The sequence below is a fragment of the Aphanomyces astaci genome, assembly GCF_000520075.1.
Source record: "Aphanomyces astaci strain APO3 unplaced genomic scaffold supercont1.151, whole genome shotgun sequence".
Lineage (NCBI taxonomy): Eukaryota > Oomycota > Saprolegniomycetes > Saprolegniales > Verrucalvaceae > Aphanomyces > Aphanomyces astaci.
The window spans coordinates 24,096-35,360 of NW_009798414.1; the positions used below are offsets into that span (position 1 = coordinate 24,096).

An 11,265-nucleotide genomic window follows, 5' to 3' on the forward strand; every position below is an offset into this window, starting at 1 on the left:
TGCGTACTATCCACAGGCTTGCTAAAGTCGGCAGGAGGGTTCTGAGGGTAAACCCCCCTCCTGAATCGATTGCCGCTGTCAAAATTCGAATTGGCCTCGATTTACCATTAAATGCGACATTTTAATTTGTAACGATACGGTTGCCCTGAGTGGTTGAAAAAGCCATTTTTCAACCAATAACAATTCACTACGACTGTTGCTCAACAAACTTGAAGTATTGAGTTTTTTTATAATCCATTTTTAAGGGATGCTACTCTTCATACAAAATCCAAGTCCCATGAATTATACCACTGTGCGGGTTTTACTGCAAGCCACTGTACTTAACAGCAACCAGCCACCGTGGTCTACAGTACATGCTTATAAAAAAGGACAGTACATTGTGCGAGTAGTACGAATAACAATAATTATGTAATTATAACACATTCATGTAGAACTGAAACATCTTCGCATTCCGTACCTTGTGCAGTGGTTCAAGACACTCAAGGAGACGCTGAACCTTTACCCGAGGTTTATTCACGTTGACAAAGACAGCAGTCAGATACATGCTGTACGAAATGTCTGGTCGGTGGCAAAGATCCAATTGTGCTTGTGGCACCTTGATCGTACAGTCCGACAACGATTTGCCAAGCAGTCAACCCTACCACTCGCCTCAATGTAATAGTGCATATTGTAACGAAAAGTATACCTGATTAGACGCTCATAATTACAACCGGCTCGTGGCGACCTACCTCCCAGCGATATCTCCCGACTTCCCCCGCCACGGCATCATCGATGAGAGCAGGTCGAGCTGACGCAACGTCGATGCAGACGGTGATAACTTTGGAGGCATAAACGACAAGGTACAACCCGCTTAAAGCCCCGACGAACTACAACCCGATGGAATTATCGATGAGCGACAGCCCGCCACGTTTTCTGGTAACGAACGACATGAACATTTGAGTACTTGGTGAATTTATTGCGGTGACGCAATCCTAGGTGTAGTAGAAGTCCTGGGCGGCAAAGCTCACGTTGATGCCGTGTTGGAGATAATGAAGAGGCACTTCAAGACTCATCCAGTACTACGGGAGTATCAGCGGACGAAATCTACACTGCTGCAGTTCAAGAAATGCACGTGTTCTGTACACACAACTCGTTGGACTTCGTGTGGATGTCCTTGTACAACCAATGGTACAATCCATTCGCATGGAAGCTGTGGGCGCGATCATCAAGTCCTGGTGAAATATCCGAGTTCCGAACAACAATGATGGCCGAATCGCACTTTTCGGTTTTGACGCTAACGCTGCATCGCGCTTCAAACTTGCATGCACTCGAAAGAACTCGCAACATCACGCAACACAAATACCAAATAACTGGAACACGTCAGCAAGTCCTTCGACCCCAGCCCGCGCGTGAGTCTTGGACCACGAACGAAATCGTGGACGTTTTCTTCGCCCCCCCGATCGTAGACCCCGTTTCCGGCGCAATGACATCCAAGTGCCGCTTCTGTCCTCCGACTCCCAAGGGCACTGTTCGGGTTTCGGGGTTTCGGGACTATGTCTCAGTCAACCTACGGCGGCCTCGACGCACACCTCATCCCATCAGCGTTCGTGAACACCAAGAGTGAAGTCGTCTTCAAGACCCTCGATTGGATTATCAGCGACAATCTGCCTTTCAGCTGGTTTGAAAAAAAGCGCACCCGTGAGTACGGCTCCTTCAAGGGACTATCGCACAATCAAGTCAAGCACTACATCACTACATGCATCTGCTGCGCGCCTCAGTCGTCGAAGACATCATGAAGGAACTGCCGGACAAGTTCGGAGTGGTCCTCGATGGATGGACACAAATGCGTGAACACTTCATTGCACTGTTTGCTGTTTACGTGAATGCGGGCGATCGCAAGGAGGTCCTGCTCTCGATGACGCCTCTAATCAAAGACACAAGCCTCACCCATGTCCAAGGGGTCGATGAACTACAACCGAGCCCTGAGACCGATGAAATCGTGTCGCACACCGCGGAGAAGAACGTTCACTGGATTCGGAAGCAACTGGCCAAGTTCAAGCGCTCTACCACCTGCATCACCTTTATTGTCGCGGACAATTGCTCCGTCAACAAGAAGATGACGACAGACATGAAGGTACCTCTGCTCGGATGTGCATCCCATCGGTTCAACTTGGCGGTCCAAGACCTCATGAAGGGCGAGTTTGCTGACCTGCTGGCGAAAGTCCAAAAGGTCATGTTGTCATGCAAAGCACCCAACAATGCGGCCGAGTTGAAGAAGCTGACGTCGTTGAAGCCGAGGTTCCTTCAAGCCACACGTTGGTCGTCTGCGTTCGAGATGTTAAGACGCTTCCAGAAGCTCCTGCCTTCGCTCGAACGGATGCCCAAGCGCGCGAAACTGAAGATGGTAGTGTTTGCGGTAATATGCCGATGTTACGATGCAGTCACATCCCATGACCTTGCATACGACGAAGCGAGAGGTAATGGCAACGTCTGTCATCATACACTGTGCTTGTTGGCTAAAATTGAATAATGACTCATGAATTGTATTTCTGACCAACCGTTGAACACACACCAACGGTCGTTTAGCCGTTGGCAGCCAATAACATACCGAGAAAACGTTACCGTTAAAATCACCGTTGAAATAGCAGGTGAAAGCAAACGTTGAAAACACCGGTAATTCATTTGTAGTCTTTTGGATGTTGAAAAGGCAAGCTCAACCGCCGATGAAATCACCAGTGGGTGTCTACCCAACTAACACTATTGGCGTTGCAGGTATCATCGTTGCTTTCACTGGTGATTTGGATGAGGTTTTTCTTGCTTGTGTGAACGTTTAAGTTCAGTGGCGTTGGCCAATCAAAACTGTCTGAAATGGGTGCGAAGGGGTTAGGTCGTCGTGGGAGCGGTCAATTAATGGGCTTTGCTGAAATTTGTGGGTGGTAATCCACTTTCGTGCAATATTGGGTGTTTGGGGTGTATGTAACGATGCCCAATTGCTCACGTAGTCATAGAAAGCCATCAAGTGTGGTGAAATAGCCCTTGTACTGTACATGATGTCATGACAAATCCCACATACAAAAATCAAGATAATAATACTTACTACTCAAAATTGGTAGGCGATCCACACTAATTCTACAAGCCCATAATTAGTGTGGATTGAGATATATTGCGGTCATGCGCCGTAGGACTGGTGACGAGGTTAAAAATTAATGCGGTCCGCACTAATTATGGTCATCGGTGTAGTAATAATATCGTGACCGACCATTGATAGGTCGAGTTTTGCTTGACTGTGAGTTCAGTTTCGAATATTTTAGCCGCTTTTTTGAACCAGTATTGTTCAGTGAAACATAGAGTTTTGGATAGATAACGATTCGCTCTCCTAAAAAGTGTCGAGTTAAACGGTTTATGATTGCACCATACTAGAAAGTTTTTGAAGTTGACGCTTTACACAGGCGTACCGACTTTTATACTTGAGTTAAGTATTGAAAACGTAGATTTTAACCACGTTCCAGAACGTACAATTACCATGTTATAGAGGTTTATTGAATTCGGCAAGATACAGTCTGCACAATAAGTATAGACGCACCGCAAAATTTTGGGTTCACAAAAGATCTGCCGATGCTGCAGCCACGCTAGTTGTATGTGCAGAAATGTACTAAACCCAAACGGCATTCCCCAAAGGAAACAGTGGGTGCTCATTGCCGTTCACAAGAAAAACCAAAATTTCGAAAATTTGGTTGCACAAAAAGTATAGACGCACTTTGAATTCGAAGCTTCTATTGGATATTTTTTGCACTTTTTAGCCAATTATTAGCCTCCAAATTGGTACACATGTTTTACAATCATGACGAGCTACCACCAGCAATCTCAAGACGGGAAAAACGACCCCCAGGGATGCCAAGGGGGCCAAACATCACCGAGCAAGAGAAGGGCCAGATAATGGCTTTTCTTCAGCTCAAAAAGAGCTATCGCTACATCGCCAAAGCAATCCAGCGAAACAACAAGCTTGTACGTTCGTTTGTCCGAAGTATTGGCCAACCAGTACCGCAAAAAATGCATGGGAGACCCTTCAAGCTCAAGCGCCGTGACGTCCGATGTATCTTTCGCCTCGCCACCCGCAAGAACATGTCGTGCAAGCAGATTTCGGCTGCACTAGTAAAGTGTAAAGTAACACGAAACACTGTTCTTAACGTGTTAAAGTAACACGAAACACTGTTCTTAACGTGTTAAAGTAACACGAAACACTGTTCTTAACGTGTTAAAGGCGTCTAAATTCGCCAAGTACATCAAGCGCCGGTCCGGTCCACGACTCACCCCCAGGTTACGTTATTTACGGACGAAAAAAAGTTTAACCTAGACGGCCCCGACGGTTGCCAGTACTACTGGCACGACTTGCTCCAGGATGTGGAGACGTACTCGAAACGTGTCGCAGGAGGTGGCTCGGTTATGGTGTGGGGTGGCATGAGTTTCTACAACAAGACCTCGTTAGCCTTCCTGGAGGGTCGCCAAAACTCCCGAAAGTACCAAGAAACCCTGCGATCGCACCTGTTGCCCGCAATGCGCGAACTTGTTGGCTTGGTCCCTAACCATGAGGCCATTTTTCAACAAGATAATGCCAGTATTCATCGTTCCCACTCCACCATGGCCTACCTTGCTGAAATGCCGTGGCCAACAATGCCTTGGCCTGCCAAGAGCCCCGATTTGAGCCCAATTGAGAATGTTTGGGGCGTTCTCGCGAGGAAGGTCTATGAAAACGGTCGTCAATTTGAAAGCAGAGCCGAATTGAAAGCTCAGATTGAAAAATCATGGGCTGAAATCGATCAGGGGTACCTATCTAAGTTGGCTGAAGGTATGCCAACACGAATGGCCCAAGTTATCCTCCGCCGTGGTCAATGTATCGATAAATAAATGTATCGATTGAGAGTGCGTCTATACTAATTGTGCAACCAAATTTGCGAAATTTTGATTTTTCTTGTGAACGGCAACAAGCATCCTATATTCCTTTTGGGGAATACCGTTTTGGTTTATTAAATTTCTGCACGTACAACTAGCGTGGCTGCAGCATCAGCAGATCTTTTGTGATCCCAAAATTGTGGGGTGCGTCTATACTTTTTGTGCAGACTGTATGTACAGGTAACGACGGAAATGGATTGCGGTTTTGATTGGATGACAAAGTTGGCCCATCAATGGTCACGTTAATATGTTTGGCGGTGATGTGACTGACGATGTCGCATGGGCAAAGTGTCAATTTTCTGAATCACATCTACTTCCTGAACTCTTTAATGCACATTTGTATTTACCAATTAGTTAGCTTAAATGGAAGAAGATCATGCCGTGTGGTCTTATTACAGTCTGTATTACTAGGTACATACTTCGAAGTATTTTATGCATGGAGTTTTTACATTTGTACAACGACTACCGTAATAAATATGTCTACTCACATAAGTTCACATCAACCGTGGTGCCACAGCCTGGATTCAAACCCATGAAGGAGATACTGATGCGATCTGTACAGTAAGGACGGGTATCGCTACGAGTTCGGTATGGCTGTACCCCAAACTGGGCTTCCATGTACTGACGCCGTTCGACGAGTACCTGTAGTTGTGAATTTATATAGATCATTGTATTATATTCTTTCTACAACTTCGTAGTAGTAACTTCCACAACAAATTTGACAAAATAATTAAATTTTATTGTGAATTTGAATGCACTCCTTACCAAAATTGTACAGTAAATGCAAAGTAATTTGCATTGGTTCAGAAAATAATTTCAGCTGAAAACAAACTCCATTCAATTTGTCCCTCCATACTATTATAGTAGTGTACTGTATTTCAATTTTATACCAATCACAAACATCGGCAAATGGAGCATCTCTCAACATTATATATATGCTTGCTGAATTATATTTTCACACCATAACATGCAGAATCTGTTAAGATCAATTCGAATCAGTGTCCGAAAATCCGACCAAAAATGGTTCAGAAAATCGATGCACTCCCTTCCCCTTCCTCCAACGGCTAGTCATATTGAGTCGTAAGGGAAAAGGGTTACAGTATACTTGTATATATTATATACAAGTATACGCTGATAACTCACCGCTGATAACTCACTTGTGAGAAATATATATATATATATATATATACTCTGTACATATTATAATATAAATTATTGATGACTCGCTATCAAGGAATACATGTTATGATGCGGGAATGTACCCTGGTAGAATATTCATATATTTGGTATTGGTTACTATTTTAATAGTAACCACACCAAATATATGAATATTGACAATATCATACAATTAAAATAGTATTATATTGTCAGTGATGGTTTGATGACGCAGACGCAGAAACGCGGTTTCACGCCAGAGCAACTGAACGCAACGGGAAAATTGAGAATATTTGGCCTTTTTTGGCTATATTTTAGTCATTTTGAAGATCCGGACAACTTTTCAGCCAATCGTACGCGATGTAGAGTGATGCAGGCACACCATTTCCGCATTTGAACGACTTCACATATGGGGAACAACGCGGCGTCGGCCGCAAAGGTTGCCCCGCAGGAGTGCAAGATGGACGTTATGACGACACCATCGAGGCAGTGGACGAGATCTCCGTTAGGACAACACACGATAGATGTGGACGCGACGTTGGCGGCGATTGCGATTCCGTGGCACTGCATCCGACTCGGGACCAAGTTGCCAGACACGCATGCGCCATGGGTGTGCATCAACAAGAGCTGGTGCATCGGTCCCAACTACATGTCACGGGTTATCGTGAAGCAGATCGACGACAGTCGCTTGGACGCGATGGCGCTGGCCAAGGAAGTGCGGGTCATGAAGCAGTTGAGTCATCCGAACGTGGTTCAGTTCGTCGGGATGACCTGCCACGGCCCTTACTCGTACATGTCCACCATGTCATTAGCGTTTTCTCACATAATGCTAGGTATGTCGTGACCGAATGCTTGGAGAACGGTGACTTACGGCAGTGCCTGCAACGAGTCAACTTGGAGTCTCATGTTCTCGGCATCTTGCGCGACGTTGCATGTGGCATGTCGTATCTCCATTCGCGCAGTCCCCCCATCCTCCATCAAGCGTTGCATTCCGGCAACATTCACATCACGTACGTACATGCTTCATACTCATCTCATCCATGTTTCCAGGCATGACTTCCGAGCCAAGATCGCCAACTTTGAGTGCAGCCGGTTCAAGCCGCCACACATACATGCGTCGCAGCCGTGGATAGCCCCCGAAGTGCTGGATGCTTCTTCTGTCAGTGGCGAAATGGCGGACGTGTACAGCTTTGCACTAGGTAAATATATATATATATATTGCTACTTTCTAATTATTATCTTAGTGATGGCAGAAGTGCTGAGCCAGCGAAACGAATCGCTTGGGGTCGAGTTGGTCCAGCTGTACACGGCTTGCTTAGCTAAAAATCCCACTGATAGGCCAACGTTTCCGAGAATACTCGACCAGTTGACAGTATTATTAATATAGCTTCTTGTAAAATATATTTTCGAAATCGTCATATAATGGAGAGTTTTTGAACGATAAAAAATATATATCATGATATTAAAACCGACATATAACGTGTTAGGAAGCGTCGTTGCTTATATTATTAGATCACGCAATATTGGCTAAATTGATCGGGATTCCTTGGCTGCCTGCATGCAAAGGACATATGAGGTGGGGATAAATGAATACGGGGGAAGCATCTTCGTTACCTGGATGTCCGCGAGGCGTTGGGATAGGTCTTTCTCGAGCTTATCCAGCGCCGCGTCCGACAGAGAAGGTAGCGCTAGATGCATAACAGCTTCATGCAGCCATTGCCCATGCAACCCCGCCAGTCGAAGGAGTTCCGGCTTGATCTTGTGGGCAAAGAACGCATCAAGCGATTCGACGGCTGGCACCACGGCGGATTCAAAGGCAACTACATGCAGCTTTGCCTTGGGAAGAAGCAATCCACCCACCACGATGCATTTGACCCAGTAGTAGAACGGAACCCAAGAGACAAACCCTTCCATGTACTGCCCGAAAAGCATGATGGACACGAGCACGGCCCAGAACTTGAGCACATGACGACATTGCGAGTGCCGCTCCTGACGGTGCAGCACCTTCAGGGATTGGTACGCCCCTGAGAAGAGCCCAAAGCACCTACATCCAAGTCATGCATTAGACATCCAAGCGCGCAGATGCTTCATGGAGAAGCGTACGTGAGGCCTTCGCTCACAAGGTACAGCGACATCGCCGAATAATTTGGTCGGCGATCCTTCACAAGTAACGTTATCCGAATACCACATTTCCCCATATCCGGATTACTAACTCTTTTTGGTGTGCTTCACACTAATTCCGACATACATATATATAGTGTATTATAGCACATTCGTCCACAGTTTGTTGAGCAGGTGCATGCACGCGGGGTTGTTGGTGACCCACACGATGAACTTGGCGCGCTGGGTCGGCGTGAGGATGTTCTGCAGCTGGTCCATCTCCGTGTCCAGCGTGATGTTCTTCTCTTCGACGTCGTGCTTGAGTTCGTTCAGGAGCTTCAGGGCCAGACGCAGGTTGTCGCAGATCTTGACAATCGCCCCTCTACATATCCACCATCATGATCCTGTCATCGACGGAGTCTACCATCTCCATATTCGTTACCGGTGGGACTGGATGTTCTTGCGCTGCTCCTCCGTGAGTCCCAGGTCGTGCGTGAGGATCGACAGCAGACTCGTCTCGTCCTCGCCATCTTCCCAGAACGCATCGTCCTGCTTCAACGCCCAAATGCACATCTTGGTCACTTGCGTCGGCATGAGCAGCCGCTCCAGTTGATGCAAATGGTAGCTCAACGCCGATCGCCGCGCTTGCCCATAGTCCGAGTATTGCTATACACTTCAAGAATGAATACTTCGAAACGCCGGAAACCTCCGAGAATACATACCTCCTTGAAGTTGTCGATTTTGGCCGCCAAGTCCTGCTCACTTGCGCCTTCGGTGATCATGTGCTCCAGCTCGTGGCAGATCTGGTACTTCTCGTCCTCTTCCTGCTTCATCGCTTCCTTGCCCGCCTTGAGCTGTGATCGGAGCTCCATGTTCTCCTTCTCCAGCAACTTGCATCGCTCTTCCACGCCGAGAATGTGGTCGCGCTTCCGACGGCGGCACTCCCGCGCCGACTCGCGATTCCGCTCCAGCCGTCGCTTCCGAAGGGGATTCGTGCTGGACATGGATATGTCGTTGTTTTCGTAGCTAGCGGCGCCGTCCAGGTCCGACTTGACGTCCGAGTTTGTCCGAGGCTTCGTCTTAGCCGACATGGGATGATGGAGCAGGTGCAAGGCAACGGCGTCGTCGGAGCTGGCGCTCGTCGTGTCCGTGGACTTGGAGGGCGGCGCTGTCATGCTGAAGAGGTTCAGTGGGTTGTTCGTGGTGGAAGTGTTGGCAGCCGTCGCAGGGACAGTGGTGGCAGCGTTGGGTTGATTGAGCCCCCCGAACCCAAGGAATCCAGGGTACGTCGACATGAGCGGCAACATCTGGTTGAGTTGTTGCATTTGAAGCACGTTCGGAGGTGCGTGGCTGTGTAGGTGAGGCATCCCTAGCATCTGCAGCCCCGCGAGGTTCGGCGGTTGCGTGCCCGTTGCAGGGGTGTGCTTCTTCAGGTTCGCCTGATGCTTCTGTGACTCGTGGACCAGCCACTGGTACATCTCTGGCCGGATGTTGCTGCTGGGTGCGGTGGACGAAGCGGCGGCGGCAGCGCGGGACGCCGCCTTCGTTGTCTTTCGCTGTTCCTTGTCCATTATGACGGTCAGGGGATTCTACGTCACTGGAGGACCGGGTGACGCAATATCTGTTTAAAACTTGCGTCATCTTTATCTTGGAGTTTGTATGTTGTTTTAAACCCACTGCTGGATCTCACTGCAAGTAGTTCTGTAAAGTGCGATTTGAAATTCCGAATTATATTATATGCAAACGTCATAGTGAACAATAAAAATACGAGTTTGACATGTTCAACTTGTGCGCATGACCACGTCCCTTGAGAGCCAATCAAATGCGAGGATTCACGGCACTTTGAAAGGATCCAGTGTTTGGGTGAAGGAAGGGCATAGAACCTCAAAGGAGTGCAAGTTCTGAACCAATAATGGCGCACAATGGTTTGTTCACAAAGTGAAAACCCAAAACCACCAATGCTCCGGGGGAAGGCGACTGCCTGTTATACAGCAGCGGGGCTTCGGGGGAACCGTATTACAGCATGAAGCAGGGGCTGAGGACAATGTACATACCTGAGATACAATACCTATGTCCAGCAGCGCAAGAAGTGGGGTAAGTTTACAATATAATATACTGGACGAAGGAGCGAACAAGAGCCATGGAACAAACCGTTGCATTTCCTTGCATTATGTAGAGCTGTGGCCAATGATATAACGGTATATACTTTGTGGTCATGGCGTAACCCCCAAAACGGTTACATGTTCGCGTCCGTTACAGATCCCACATGTCGTAAACCTCATCAACATTTACAATCCAGCCATGGCGTGGCCGCGAGCAAGTGCCGCGACCGTGGGGTTGCTGAACCTTGTGATTGCTGTACTGCAGGTCCTTGCCGGCGTGAACGGGTTCCTGTCCATCCCCGACCTCGTCACGCTGCAGTTGGCGCCGATCTTCATCTCGGCCTACGCGATCCTGTTTGCCCTGCCGCTCTTCCTGTACGAATGCAAGTTCAAGCGCTTCCACCGCATCCTGCGCCGCCAGATGGGCTTCATCTTCCACTTCTACGGCCGATGCGCGTACCTGGTGTTCATTGCGTTCATGGACGTGGGTATCCCCGGCGGCCTCGGCATGATCATCGCCGTCCTTATCGGCGTCAACCTCGTCTTCATGCTGTCCTTGCGCTGCTGCGGCGTCCCCCTCGACGAAACGCGGCCGCTCATCGCCGGCCAACCCCACGACACGTACAATGCGACCGTGATGTCCCCGCAAAACGTTGTCAAAGTCGCCAAATTCCTCTCGTAAAACTGTTGATTGAAATAAACTCCCTTTACGTAAGAACTAAGGTAATCCATCAATATCGCGAACGCTTTTTGTGCACTAAAATGTCAAATGTTTGAAGCACTCCATCACAAAAAGTCCCTCGAATAAAAAAAAACTAAAGGTAGCGTTGGAAAATATAAATCCAGCTGCATTTTTTAGTGCCAAGAAGTGCCTGAAATATCCCAATAATCGATTTGTATTTTGAAATTATAACGTAACGTTAAGAATTGGTGAAACTTCTTTGGCTTTGTATTTCGCGAACGGTCGTAATATCTTAGT

The 11,265-nt window shown here is 47.6% G+C and overlaps 5 protein-coding genes across 6 annotated transcripts; 3 read left to right on the forward strand and 2 right to left on the reverse strand.

The window, feature by feature from the left end:
* Window positions 1-1,735: 1,735 nt before the first annotated feature.
* Window positions 1,736-2,509, forward strand: H257_18272 (hypothetical protein; the record flags this gene model as incomplete). The annotated part of the gene is made up of 1 exon (XM_009847300.1): window positions 1,736-2,509. One exon carries the CDS (start codon window positions 1,736-1,738, stop codon window positions 2,507-2,509), a length of 774 nt encoding a protein of 257 aa, XP_009845602.1.
* Window positions 2,510-6,478: 3,969 nt separating this feature from the next.
* Window positions 6,479-7,494, forward strand: H257_18273. Of its 2 annotated transcripts, XM_009847302.1 has the most exons (4): window positions 6,479-6,873; window positions 6,918-7,094; window positions 7,135-7,283; window positions 7,329-7,494. In XM_009847302.1, exons 1-4 carry the CDS (start codon window positions 6,494-6,496, stop codon window positions 7,469-7,471), a joined length of 849 nt encoding a protein of 282 aa, XP_009845604.1. In that variant the 5' UTR covers window positions 6,479-6,493; the 3' UTR covers window positions 7,472-7,494. The 2 variants fall into 2 exon arrangements, with proteins under 2 accessions (XP_009845604.1, XP_009845603.1); XM_009847301.1 differs by having other exon boundaries at window positions 6,918-7,283.
* A 54-nt stretch (window positions 7,495-7,548) lies between these two features.
* H257_18274 (hypothetical protein) lies at window positions 7,549-8,241 on the reverse strand. The gene is made up of 3 exons (XM_009847303.1): window positions 8,188-8,241; window positions 7,699-8,128; window positions 7,549-7,638 (listed from the first exon to the last, which is right to left on the reverse strand). Exons 1-3 carry the CDS (start codon window positions 8,217-8,219, stop codon window positions 7,612-7,614), a joined length of 489 nt encoding a protein of 162 aa, XP_009845605.1. The 5' UTR covers window positions 8,220-8,241; the 3' UTR covers window positions 7,549-7,611.
* Window positions 8,242-8,321: 80 nt separating this feature from the next.
* Window positions 8,322-9,827, reverse strand: H257_18275 (hypothetical protein). The gene is made up of 3 exons (XM_009847304.1): window positions 8,907-9,827; window positions 8,627-8,850; window positions 8,322-8,566 (listed from the first exon to the last, which is right to left on the reverse strand). Exons 1-3 carry the CDS (start codon window positions 9,753-9,755, stop codon window positions 8,347-8,349), a joined length of 1,293 nt encoding a protein of 430 aa, XP_009845606.1. The 5' UTR covers window positions 9,756-9,827; the 3' UTR covers window positions 8,322-8,346.
* A 658-nt stretch (window positions 9,828-10,485) lies between these two features.
* Window positions 10,486-10,968, forward strand: H257_18276 (hypothetical protein; the record flags this gene model as incomplete). Its single annotated transcript, XM_009847305.1, has 1 exon — window positions 10,486-10,968. One exon carries the CDS (start codon window positions 10,486-10,488, stop codon window positions 10,966-10,968), a length of 483 nt encoding a protein of 160 aa, XP_009845607.1.
* Between the last annotated feature and the right edge of the window lie 297 nt (window positions 10,969-11,265).

Bases quoted from the DNA above. Each gene is read 5' to 3' on its own strand.
- H257_18273 (XM_009847302.1), top strand. From the start codon at position 6,494: ATGGGGAACAACGCGGCGTCGGCCGCAAAGGTTGCCCCGCAGGAGTGC. The intron at 6,874-6,917 runs GTACATGTCCAC...ACATAATGCTAG, and splicing joins ACCTGCCACGGCCCTTACTC to GTATGTCGTGACCGAATGCT. The intron at 7,284-7,328 runs GTAAATATATAT...TTATTATCTTAG, and splicing joins CGTGTACAGCTTTGCACTAG to TGATGGCAGAAGTGCTGAGC.
- H257_18274 (XM_009847303.1), bottom strand. From the start codon at position 8,219: ATGTCGCTGTACCTTGTGAGCGAAGGCCTCAC. The intron at 8,129-8,187 runs GTACGCTTCTCC...ACTTGGATGTAG, and splicing joins CTTGTGAGCGAAGGCCTCAC to GTGCTTTGGGCTCTTCTCAG. The intron at 7,639-7,698 runs GTAACGAAGATG...CTTTGCATGCAG, and splicing joins AACGCCTCGCGGACATCCAG to GCAGCCAAGGAATCCCGATC.
- H257_18275 (XM_009847304.1), bottom strand. From the start codon at position 9,755: ATGGACAAGGAACAGCGAAAGACAACGAAGGCGGCGTCCCGCGCTGCC. The intron at 8,851-8,906 runs GTATGTATTCTC...TGAAGTGTATAG, and splicing joins AAATCGACAACTTCAAGGAG to CAATACTCGGACTATGGGCA. The intron at 8,567-8,626 runs GTAACGAATATG...GTGGATATGTAG, and splicing joins AAGAACATCCAGTCCCACCG to AGGGGCGATTGTCAAGATCT.